The 11,256-nt window shown below is 41.7% G+C and overlaps 2 protein-coding genes across 3 annotated transcripts; one reads left to right on the top strand and one right to left on the bottom strand.

The window, feature by feature from the left end:
• Nucleotides 1–3,678: 3,678 nt before the first annotated feature.
• ckap2l (cytoskeleton associated protein 2-like) lies at nucleotides 3,679–9,822 on the bottom strand. Of its 2 annotated transcripts, none has more exons than XM_049763169.2 (9): nucleotides 9,687–9,822; nucleotides 7,658–7,715; nucleotides 7,468–7,531; nucleotides 6,099–7,021; nucleotides 5,417–5,606; nucleotides 4,952–5,107; nucleotides 4,815–4,872; nucleotides 4,586–4,733; nucleotides 3,679–4,478 (listed from the first exon to the last, which is right to left on the bottom strand). In XM_049763169.2, the coding sequence occupies exons 2-9, from the start codon at nucleotides 7,693–7,695 to the stop codon at nucleotides 4,211–4,213; spliced, it is 1,845 nt and encodes a 614-aa protein (XP_049619126.1). In that variant the 5' UTR covers nucleotides 7,696–7,715; nucleotides 9,687–9,822; the 3' UTR covers nucleotides 3,679–4,210. The 2 variants fall into 2 exon arrangements, with proteins under 2 accessions (XP_049619126.1, XP_049619125.1); XM_049763168.2 differs by lacking the exon at nucleotides 9,687–9,822 and adding an exon at nucleotides 8,484–8,665.
• LOC125994091 (zinc finger protein OZF) lies at nucleotides 9,098–11,059 on the top strand. Its single transcript, XM_049763295.2, has 2 exons — nucleotides 9,098–9,582; nucleotides 9,700–11,059. The coding sequence occupies exons 1-2, from the start codon at nucleotides 9,486–9,488 to the stop codon at nucleotides 10,932–10,934; spliced, it is 1,332 nt and encodes a 443-aa protein (XP_049619252.1). The 5' UTR covers nucleotides 9,098–9,485; the 3' UTR covers nucleotides 10,935–11,059.
• Nucleotides 11,060–11,256: the final 197 nt, after the last annotated feature.

Genomic DNA, 11,256 nt, shown 5'->3' with positions numbered 1-11,256 from the left:
ACACACACACATGCATACTTCATCATGTTTGAGACAAGCCCCACCCCTTTGTGGTTTGCTCATCTGCCCATCTAAATAACATTTAATGCATCATCCGTGTGAATGAAAAGGGGGATAGCCACCCTCTTTTTCAGCCACCTGGTGTCTCCTAGACTCCGTCCCCCACCCCACACACACCACAAAAAAATAGCAACTGTTTCAATTAGAGATACAGTATTTGTTTGATTCTAGGTTACATCATTTGAATAATCTTGTGAATTAAATTCAATTAGAAGAAAGACACTGTGTAAATGAAATGAAAAAGCAAACAAAATCCCTTTCATCACAATAAATATTATTTTGGCCTGTGTATTTTTCACTTAACCAAAGTATATAATTTACTAACAAGTTTACTAAGACCTTATTTGTATGTACTGTGTTTGTGAAAATTCCATTTTTATTTGTCTTGCGCAATCATTTTCAGGGCCACGAGAGGAATGTGAGCTCTCTCTAGTGGTACCCGAAACCTTTGCATTTACGTATTCTCAATCACAACGTGATCTAAATTTTGCTCTAGTCTGAGAATAAAAGAAATCAAATAAAGATGACCTCACTCCTGTCGCTTTACCTGTCTGTAGTATCGCTTTTCTGTGAGATGAGGGGGTGCCAAGCATGTGAAGCAGGAGAGGCAATAAATCGTTTTAAAAAATTCACAGCCGAGAATAGCGTTCAAGCACTTCTCGATTACTTTTGAAACAATTTGTCTCGGTAATCAATCTTGGGAGTTTTTCTCGCCAAAGGGCGATTGATCGATATTTTTCTTCATATTTGCATGACTAACAGCTGCAGTATTCTTATTTAAAATTTATAATCTGCGATTCATATGATTGAAATTTCAGTAGCCAAATCTCTCGCGTGGGTTTGGCTTTGAAGGACACTCGGTATAAGTAATAACTTATTAAAAATGTAATAAAAAGTATTTATTTAATTGTATTTTTGCCATTTATAACTTTTAACAAACATCTATAACATGTATATCAATAAATAATGCCTGTAGATTAGATTTCCCGGACGAGCAGACCATGGGTGTCGGAGCTGTGGAGAACCAGCTGCCTCGTCCGCTGGCCTTGCTTGATGGACTCGATGGACAGATACCACTTAGGCGTCTGCATAGACTCCAAGATGTACCACCCGGATGCACCACTGTCTTTCTTGACAAAGAAAGAGGATGTGGGCAGAGTTTTGATATCGCTGTTGGCTCTGCTTTTCCTCAACTGAGAAAACACATTTTTAACCATTAAAAAAAAAAAAAACTTCTACTGTTGTAATCTATGATGGAGAATTGTAAGCGTTTGACTCACTTTGAGCAAGCTGGCCTCCACTGTGAGAATGTAACACACCTTATTGTTCCGGAAAAGAAAAGCAACACGCTTGTTGTCAGTGTCTTCAAGTAGTTCCAGCTGAGGGACTGGGAGGGAAAGCACCATGAGAACTTGGGCAGCAGTTGGCAAATATGTTTTACAATCATTCACCTGATTATCCCTTTACGATATGCACTAACTTACAATTGTAGGCAATAGGAAGCTCTGCTTTGCCAAATAGTTATTTATACTATATGTATGTATGTATATATTTATACTATATGTATGTATATATTTATACGGTGTATGTATATATTTATACTGTGCGTATGTATATATTTATGTGTGTATATATTTATATTGTGTGTATATGTGTGTGTGACCCCACGGCGGGCGTGCCGGAGCCTATCCCAGTCAATCGCAGTGCTGATCACATAACTGCCTAATCTTTGCCAAGATCAGATGATTGCAGGAAATTACTCATCATTCAAATACATGTCAAAGACAAAAAAAAAAAAATTAATTAGGCAGACGTAGCTTGAGGATATTTCTATATACAGTATGTGAGGGAATATGTCATTTCAAGAGCTGATTGAAAAAGAGTCGAAAATTTTAATTATAATACATACGGTTGTCGTTTCCCTGCTTATCGATGACAACCAGCTTGACTCCATCCCGGTACTTTCGCACAGTGATGTATTTTCCATCTCGAGTTTTCAGGGTGCACCGCTTGCGCTCGGAGGTCATGACGCTCACTCACTGATGTACACCACTGAAATGACAATTCTGTCGATCATTTTCCAAAAAAAGCCAATGCCCTGGAGTTTAAACGCAGTAGCTCAGACTTGTCCCGGGCAATAAAAGCCACAAATCTTGACATCCACTTAAGAAGTTTGCAATTTGGAATAAAGGAATCATGCAAATATGTAAGTTTATTGTATTTACTATAATGAAAAGTAAACACTTATGTCTCATGAATGCTTTTACGGATGCGTTTAATGATAATCTAAGAACATACACAAATTGTGTTTATTGTTTTTACACCACAATACTTAGTCATCTTTTTTTTTTTTTTAGTATGTTCCACAAATGTCCTTATAAAAGCCTAAAACTGAATATAATAAATCAAAGCATTTTTCATGAAAAAAAAAAAAAAGTGAGCCAAACAATATGAACATCTCAAAGTAATTCTTATACTCACCTTAGCTTGCTCGGCAGTAAGAGCTGGGAATCCTTCCGATGGAGAAAAGCAAGTGAGTTAAGTATGTTGCAAATGTGCCCGCCTCCACATTTATCAAGGGGGAGCTAATACAGGGGAAGAGTTCTGCCAATGACGACAGGACACACTGCCGCCTGCAGGGAAGTGATTATTAAAAAAAAAAAAAAGAAAAAAAAAAATGCTTCCCGCATCGGATCTGTCTGTCTGCAAGATTGATTATGTGTCATCTATGAAGTATACACCACAAAAGAGCAAATCAAATACAAAAAAACATCACTCACCACCGGCGATGCTTTGCCAAGTATTTCCAAAGATCACGCAACAGTGCTGTAAAGCGTCTTGGTGCTGATGTGAAGAGTAAACTCTTGTTACGTTATTCATAGCTGTTTCAGAAAAGTCACAGCTGTACCAGAGCCCGACACTGAAAATGTCAAATATGCGCTTTTGCAGAGAGAGACAAATTTTCTGCCATTTTCGACATGAAATGAAGTCAACCATTTTTCAATTACCGTAATTTCCGGACTATAAGCCGCGACTTTTTTCCAAAATTTTGAACCCTGCGGCTTATAGTCAGGTGCGGCTTATATACGATTTTTTTCATGATTTTTGTGATGACTTGATCACTTTTATACACTCGCAAAAAGGCTGTGGACCACTGTTGTGCGGTATCTTGAAGAACAAAACAACAACAAAAATACTATTTTGAAACACTACTATGGCCGCTGCTTATTCTGGCTGTGTTGCTTGTGACTATTATGAGCTTTAGTAGGAATACACGCTAGGTGACCTGCGTCAAAAGGCTCTAAACCCTTTTTCATTCTTCTGACATTGTCCTCACCAAAAACAAGTTGTAATGAATGTGAACTTTTAATGCATTTTATTCAGAAGGTTACTTTGAACCCTGAGGCTTAAATGGCGGCGCGGTATATTTATGGATTTTTACGGCTTTCTGTGTACTGTCTTTCTTTGTAAAAAAACTCATGTGCACGTGCGGCTTATAGTCCGGTGCGGCTTATGTAAGAAAAAAACTAAAATATCCCTGAATTTTAGCTGGTGCGGCTTATAGTCGGGTGCGGCTTATAGTCCAGAAATTACGGTAAGTCTGACACCAAATCAAAATTGCCTTAACTGGTTTCATTTTATTGAAAATGTGTGACACCTTGTAACATTAAGCTTTTCTAGTTTTTCATTCTTCGTTAAAAATCAAATATTTTGTCACATTCAATGAAAATCGTGCGATAGCACATTATTAAAGGAAAACAAAATCCATTCCAGGCATTTAATGCAATGTACAAAACACAAAGTTCTTCAAAAAAGTCCTGAATGAGTTTGAAGTAGAAGAAGTGAAGTAAAATGGTTCCAATCATTTGAGAATTCTGGAACGGGACATGTCGACGTAAAATATGGGCATTCATTTGGGAACGCTGTCAGGCATAATGTGGACATTTCTGGAACATGTGTCCCGAGATGTCCAGAATGACATAATATTTTCTGTTCACTTGAATGTAGAATTCGGAGAAATTCGGGGCAAATGTGAAAAATATCAGCAAGAATTCAATTTGAAAGGATGGGAGATGGGGAAAGACGACAAAGCCGGGGAACTGTACATTGTGAAAGGAACAGCGATGAAAAGCGACGTCAATCATAACTGCTAATCATCACTCACCAGCCGGACCTGCATTCTATCTTTGAGGGCCTCGTTCTCCCTGTAGACAAAGAGGGTGTCGCCTCTGGCCTCCTCTTCCTCCTCGGTGGCCAGTAACTCGGCGAAGGACGCCACGCATTGGTCGTGCTCCTGCAGGGAGGTCGGGTAGCACCGCGACGCGCCCTCGATGCGTATGGAGCGGCGCACAGGTGTGAAGAAGCGCACCTCGTGGCCGTCCACCCGTCTTGGCTCCCGTTGTTGCCTGGACGGGGGGCTGCGGGAGAGAGAGGACAAATTGGGAACTTTTTCCGGGTCTGTCGCCGTACTAATTATACTCCTCTCTCCATCCATCCTTTTCGATGATAGAGTAGAAGTACCCACCCGGGAGTGTCAGTGATCTTGTACTTGACCGTGGATGAGGCCCCCGCCTCCCCAGAGATGAGAACCCGCACGGGGGGTGTCACCGTCGGGTCTTGGCCATTCTCTATCCTTGGAGTGCCGTCTGGTTCCGCGTCATCTCCCTCGCTGGCTGACGAGACAACCCCACATACTGTTCACTTGACCCACTGTACTGTTGCTGGCCAAAACAGCAGCATCGTAAAGCTGCTACCTTTGGTCTCCTTCTTCTTCAGAATGTCAAACACCACCATGCGCAGCTCGTCCACGGGCTGCAGCAGATGAACGGAGACGCTCTTTAAAGCACTACACCGACACGCGCGTTCAAACGAGCTGATTGGTCGCGCTCACCTCCAACACAATACGAACAGCTTCCTCATACATGGGAAGGACATCCAGGTCACCCTCTTGCTCCATCAGGCGGGCCTTACAGATCCAGAATTTGGCAAACTTCTGGGACACTGACGGCAGCCGTGAGAGGACCTCTTTCACCTGCGCTGGACAACCCTGTTGGGGGTCCGAGATGGTGCCGGGGCACATTAACATTTGATCAGGATGTGACCTGTAAGATCTTTTAGGGTAAGTAGTAGTCATCTCACACCCCGATAAGAATTGACGACAAAAGGCCAGATGCCTCGTAATTTTGACTCATCCATGTCGAACGTGTGGTCAAATGAAACGCGCGAGACCGGACGAACACGTACGCAACATCTGACTGGATTTGCTTGGACAATTACTTGGACCATTGCCTAACACCATTTTGGCCCTTTCCAGGAAAGGCTCTGATGAAATGATGAATTCCATGGCCACATGTACCTCAGTGAGCAGCTTCATGCAGTCAGAAAGTGACCTGTCCACGTCACGGATGAACAAGCCAGCGTCCTCTTGAACTTTCAGGGTGCTTGAATGGGGTCGCGAGAGGACACGTCCAACTGAAGGCTTGGTCTGCATGGGAGGGCGCTTGTAAGAAATGCCTTTGGCTTCTCGCCATTCCTGCAGTTTCTTCCTGAAAACATGCGTCTCACTAATCATGAATTTCTAGTGAAACTTTGCTGCGTATGACAGTCAACATCCTGTTTTGGTCAGCTTTTCACACGAGATTGTGCAAGTGACACTTTTATCGTTATTCTAAATGGAGCCGCAGGAAGAAAATGTAACGTCGCCCCGAGCACCGAAATAGAAGGTGTTACGGGATTCAATTTCAAAGTCCATTTTGTTAGGGCTGTCGCTATAGTATATTTTTGGAAGGAAAAAAAAATTTTTTTGATTCAATATAATGCTGGGATAAAATAGCTACGCAATCTTAACGAGATAAAATGGTATGATAGATAAAGTGGGCAAGCAATCTGTTTAATTTAACAATCTGGTGCAAACAACGGGCTGAGTCAACTCTTTATACATGCACCGCAGGAATGTTTGGTTTAAAACATTTATCTTCTTGAACTGCTTGGGCAAAGATTCCATTTTGGGCTCACCTATCACAATCCCATGTACTTACATTCTCTCTGCTTGCTCAGCGGCCATCTTCCTCCCCACTGTTTGAGACGTTGTCACTTTGCTCTCACATTTGGATTGGCTGACAACAATGGCGGCCGGCTTCGCCATCGGGGCGTTCTTTCCTTTCGGAGCCACGTCAGCCAGTTTAGGTTTGGCCACCGTGGGTTTCCTGCTCGTCGCCGCTTGAGACGTGCGTCCGCCTACTCCTGATTTCTGAGTCGTCGGCCTTCCTTGAGGTTGAGACGTGCGCTTGGCGGGCTGATTGGTCGTTTTGTCGGGCAGCCTGGCGAAAGGTCGTGCGTGCGACGAGGGCAGCGCCGTTGATTTGGCTCTGCTTTTACAAGGCCGTTGTTCACCAAGGGTGGACTTGAGCTCTCGAGGGACAACTGGTCTCTGGTGAAGAGGGTTTTTCTTCACCAGAGCCTTGGAGGACGTGACAGCAGAATTCGATGGAACAAGTTTGGCGTCCGCCGGGAGAGATCTCGGGACCCGAGGATGGGTTAAGGCAGGGACGAGCCCTGTCCTGGTCTTCACCATGGGTCCTAGACTCAGCCGGGAGGTATAAGTCTTTAGAAGAGACGAAACGGTGGGTTTTGATGGTGGCCTAGAAGTAGTGCTTGAGTTTTTGGCCATTGAAAGGTTGGAAGATATTTTTCCTGTGGGCTGATTCCTGACTTTTGGCACTTTTGGGGGAAAAGTACTTGCCTTCAGAGTGGGAACAGCGTATGTTCCCGTGAGTGTTGGCTTTTTACAGACCGTTGACTGTGTAGGCCGACTGCGTTCCATTAGTACGTTCTCTTTGTTCCGAAAGAGAAATGGCTTCCTAGGGGGCTTTGGGTTGTCGGTAAGACCCAAGGGTTGGATTTTTTTGGCTTCATGACGGAAACTAGTGGCAGGAGCTTTATTTTCTTTGCCCCTGATGAGCTGAAAGACAAAAGATGATGAAATGTCTCTACACTATGACATTATTTCCCCTTTTTTTTTTTGCTAATGATAATAAAGAATTGGAAAAAGCTTTAGAGGGGGTGAAGAACTAATACAACAAAAAAGAAAAGAAAGATATCTAAAAGAACAAAAAGGGTTAAAAACAATTTAAAGAATTCAAAATATCCCTTCAGTTGCAGTCGCATATTTTCTTTAAAAAAAAAACTTGTGGTATTTCAGTGATACTATCATTGAGCCATTTTTTTTCCTGCAATTGTAAGTGGAAAAAAATTGCTAGATAAGTGCTGCAAGGTGGCCACAAATTAAACTGTCAAACTGATGCTTGTTGTAATGCGAGCTTGTTGTGAATCTATGAAAGAAAAAAAGAAAAAAAGCGTTTTCAAGCAATTTAATTCCACTCCCGGTTAAAATTCACTCTCACAAACCTGTAATGCAGAAGTCAATTCTGTAGTCTCAGGCTTCTTCCCTGCACGCCGATCGACATCTGGTCTGTAAAAACAATTGTTTTCATTTCAACAGAGAGCAGACCTTTGCCAAGATGCAAACAGGATGTGTCCAATGTTCTCAATGAGAAAGCAGTTCCTCTTGAGGAACAATAACAATATAACTTCTTACATTGAGTTGTGCCTTGATTTATTCTTCAAGTATTCCATGAACTTCTTCTTGCGCAGTTCTGTGACACAAATAAAGGTCAGTGACATACTAATTGCTATCAATGTTTACAGGAAGTTTATATGGTTTTTTGCCAAAAATTCCTCACGCCCTTTGAAGCAGTTTTGTCCATTTCCCTTGGATTCATTTTGTGGCACGAAATGTCATAGATTCCCTTCATATATTAAATCTAGTGGATTTTAATAACTGTATGAGTTTGTGGTTTTATTTGCTCGTCTATCAAGAATCAACATGACTACATTAACATACGGTGTATGTTTGAGGGGTGTCAAACTCGTTTTTTTCGCGGGCCGCATTGCTTCTTTCGGAGGGCCATTATAACTGTCAACCCAAATAAATGCATGAGCATCTCATATTAAATACAGTAAAAGCTACAAAACAAACTGACAACTTGTTTTCAAATCAGATGAGAAAAAAATGGTCAAATAATTTGCAATGACACGTGAATTTAATGCACAATTTGTCTTCGCAGGCCACATAAAATGATATGGTGGGCCGTATCTGGCCCCCGGGCCTTGAGTTTGACACCCGTCACAATAACACACGTTATCAGAATTCGTGCCTCTCAATTTGTGATGTATCGATCAAATATGACATTTAATGAGCAATATCGTACAGACAGCATATCAAATGGGTTTTCATACATCGTGTTACACGGCGAGTCTATAAATTCTATTATCATCGTTCTCTTCGTCATCCGCGAATGCGTAATTAGCATTAGCAGCCAGGCTAAATAACGTCGTCATTGACCCAAACACGCTTTTCAGACCTTTTCTGCTCTCGACGTTGATGGGAGCATCTTCGTCCATATTTTTTGAACTGCTTATCTTCTAGCACGTTTACATGGAAATAAGAGCGATTAACTTCCAAACAGCAAGACTAAATGCGCACTGGACAAACGGCTTTGAAAGAACCCGGTCGCCTCGCTCTGCTCATCTCCGATTGGACAGTTTTGAATTTGCGCAACGTCAATTCTTGCACTTGTAGGGGATTGGCGGAAACTTTCATAAACAATAAACAACCTTGTTAGAACAAAAATACGCGTATGACGGAAATAAACATAATCGAAATATTACACGAATGACTGGAAGTGAATCTCCTAATTTTTCAGGTCGTTAATTTGTTTGTTTCGGTTTTCAGCGTAGTGAAACATTTTTTTTTAAAGAGTCTAAAAAAAATTAAATTAATTTTAATAAGGTGAAAAAATGGGGTGGTTTCATATCTCTTATAACAAAGAAAACGGATGTGGAAATGGGATTATAATGTTTAGAATGTTTTTTTCTGGGTGAAGAGGGAAGAACTTACACTCCACCACAGTTGGTGGTGATAATGCGCCTTATTCGTCAAATGCCTACCGTCTAAAAAGAAGAAGAAGAAATAGAAGAAGACGAAGAAGAAGATTAGGGAGAACAAGAAGAAGAAAGGGTGCAAGACTTGCGTCTTCTGCCATGACGTCAAAAATGTTCAATGATTTAATAAGGAACAACTATTGTGGGCGTCGACGAAATATTCCGACTGATTGAAGGAATGATTGCAATCACTTAATCAATTCGTGGAATTGAAGAAAAGCATAGTGTCACCCATGGTAACACACGCATGAGGAAAAACCCGTCAGTTGCTCAGCGTGTGGCGAAAGGCAGTTTTGATTTGGAATGTCCTCGGATTTTAGTAGTCCTTCACCACAGCGGACGGAAACAAATGTACACACCCTTTTTTTTTATTGGGAAGAACCTTTTCTTAGATTTTAGCGAACGAAATCAGCGTGTTAACCATGGCGTCGTACGAGAAGCAATTTTGTCCGTCGAGAGAGGACAACGAGCGACAACGACGTCAACTGGACGCTGCTCAAACAAAGCCACACTTCCAAGGTTTGCTCACATTCTTGCTGGCTGATCATTTAACACATTTGATCTCTGCCAACAATATTATGTATATAACCCACATGACATGTGCCAAATTGTGTTTGTGTTACTTGTGTCCTGGAGATGTCCAGCAGCCAAGTGCTCGTCAGGAGTGGAGGAGGAACTCGCTTTTGCAGCAGGACGATTCACCGCTTCTCCACATCAAGGAAGAAGAGGAAATTGACATCAGCAAGTTGCCACTACCTGTTGTGAAGAGTGAAGAGGAGGAAGAACATCCCGCTCACTTTAAAAAAGAGGACCATCTCCACATTGAGGAAGAGGAGCAAATGGATGTCAGCAAGTTGCCTGTCATTGTGGTCTCTGTGAAGTGTGACGATGATGAAGATGAAACACCCCAGTGGTCGCAGATTAATTGCGACAGCCCAAGTGGAGGTATACTTTCGAACAATCTGTTATCTCCGCTGTCAGACACTGATGGCATCGAAGAACCTTTGAGGGATGACACAGATTACGAGGACAAGCAGTTGAATTGTGGAGAGAAGGAGGCAGCTCCTAAAAAGAAAACTTCTCACACACGCAAATGTGAAGAACATTTCAACTGCTCAATTTGCGGAAAAAAATTTGCTCAAAATCGACCCATGATTAGACACATGAGAACGCACACGGGAGAAAAACCTTTTAGTTGCTTAACTTGCGGTAAGGCGTTTTCTCTCAAGGAATATATGAAATCACACATGAAAAAACACACAGGTGGAACCCCCTTTTGTTGCACATTTTGCGGTAAAACATTTTCTCAAAAGAAAACATTGCAATCACACATGAGGACGCACACTGGAGAAAAACCCTTTCGTTGCTCATTGTGTGGTAAAAAATTTGCTCTCAAGCTAAACATAGTCAAACACATGAGGACACACACAGGGGAAAAATCCTTTCTTTGCTCAACATGCGGTAAAACCTTCTCGGAAAGGCATCGTCTAGTATCGCACTTGAGAACGCACACGGGAGAAAAACCATTCACTTGCTCAACTTGCGGTAAGACCTTCTCGCAAAGGCATCATATGGTGTCACACGTGAAAACGCACACAGGAGAAAAACCTTTCGTTTGCTCCGTTTGTAGCAGCGCGTTTTCTCGAAAAGTCAATCTCGATATACACATGAGAACGCACACTGGGGAAAAACCTTTTAGTTGTTTAACTTGTGGCAAAACGTTCTCTGTCAAAGCAACCATGGTCAAACACATGAGAACGCACACAGGAGAGAAACCCTTTCATTGCTCTGAGTGTGGTAAAAGATTCACTCAAAAGGTAAACATGGTAATACACATGAGATCTCACACTGGAGAGCAAGAATTTTGTTGATTCGCGTGCGGCAAAAAACAGAGTGGAAAAAAAAACGCTACAGTGCTTATATATTTACATATCATTTGGATTTGGGATGATGTAATATTTGCCTTTATTCAACTACTAAGATCTATTTATCTCAAACTTGGCAATGATATTCTGTTTTGAAAATGACCATCTTCAAGAAACATGGATGTCAGTAAATGTGACTCATTGGTTTTAAAAAAGAAAAACGTTTGTACTCTTTGTATTTAAGTGTCCTGACAGCAATCATTTTAGACCACTAAATGACACTAGTGTGCTATTATAGTTCGTAAACGCTGAGGTGACGACGTCGAAG

This window comes from Syngnathus scovelli, chromosome 3, assembly GCF_024217435.2.
Source record: "Syngnathus scovelli strain Florida chromosome 3, RoL_Ssco_1.2, whole genome shotgun sequence".
Lineage (NCBI taxonomy): Eukaryota > Metazoa > Chordata > Actinopteri > Syngnathiformes > Syngnathidae > Syngnathus > Syngnathus scovelli.
The sequence above is the reverse complement of the archived record's forward strand: the minus strand, read 5'-3'. Positions and strand labels throughout refer to the sequence as shown.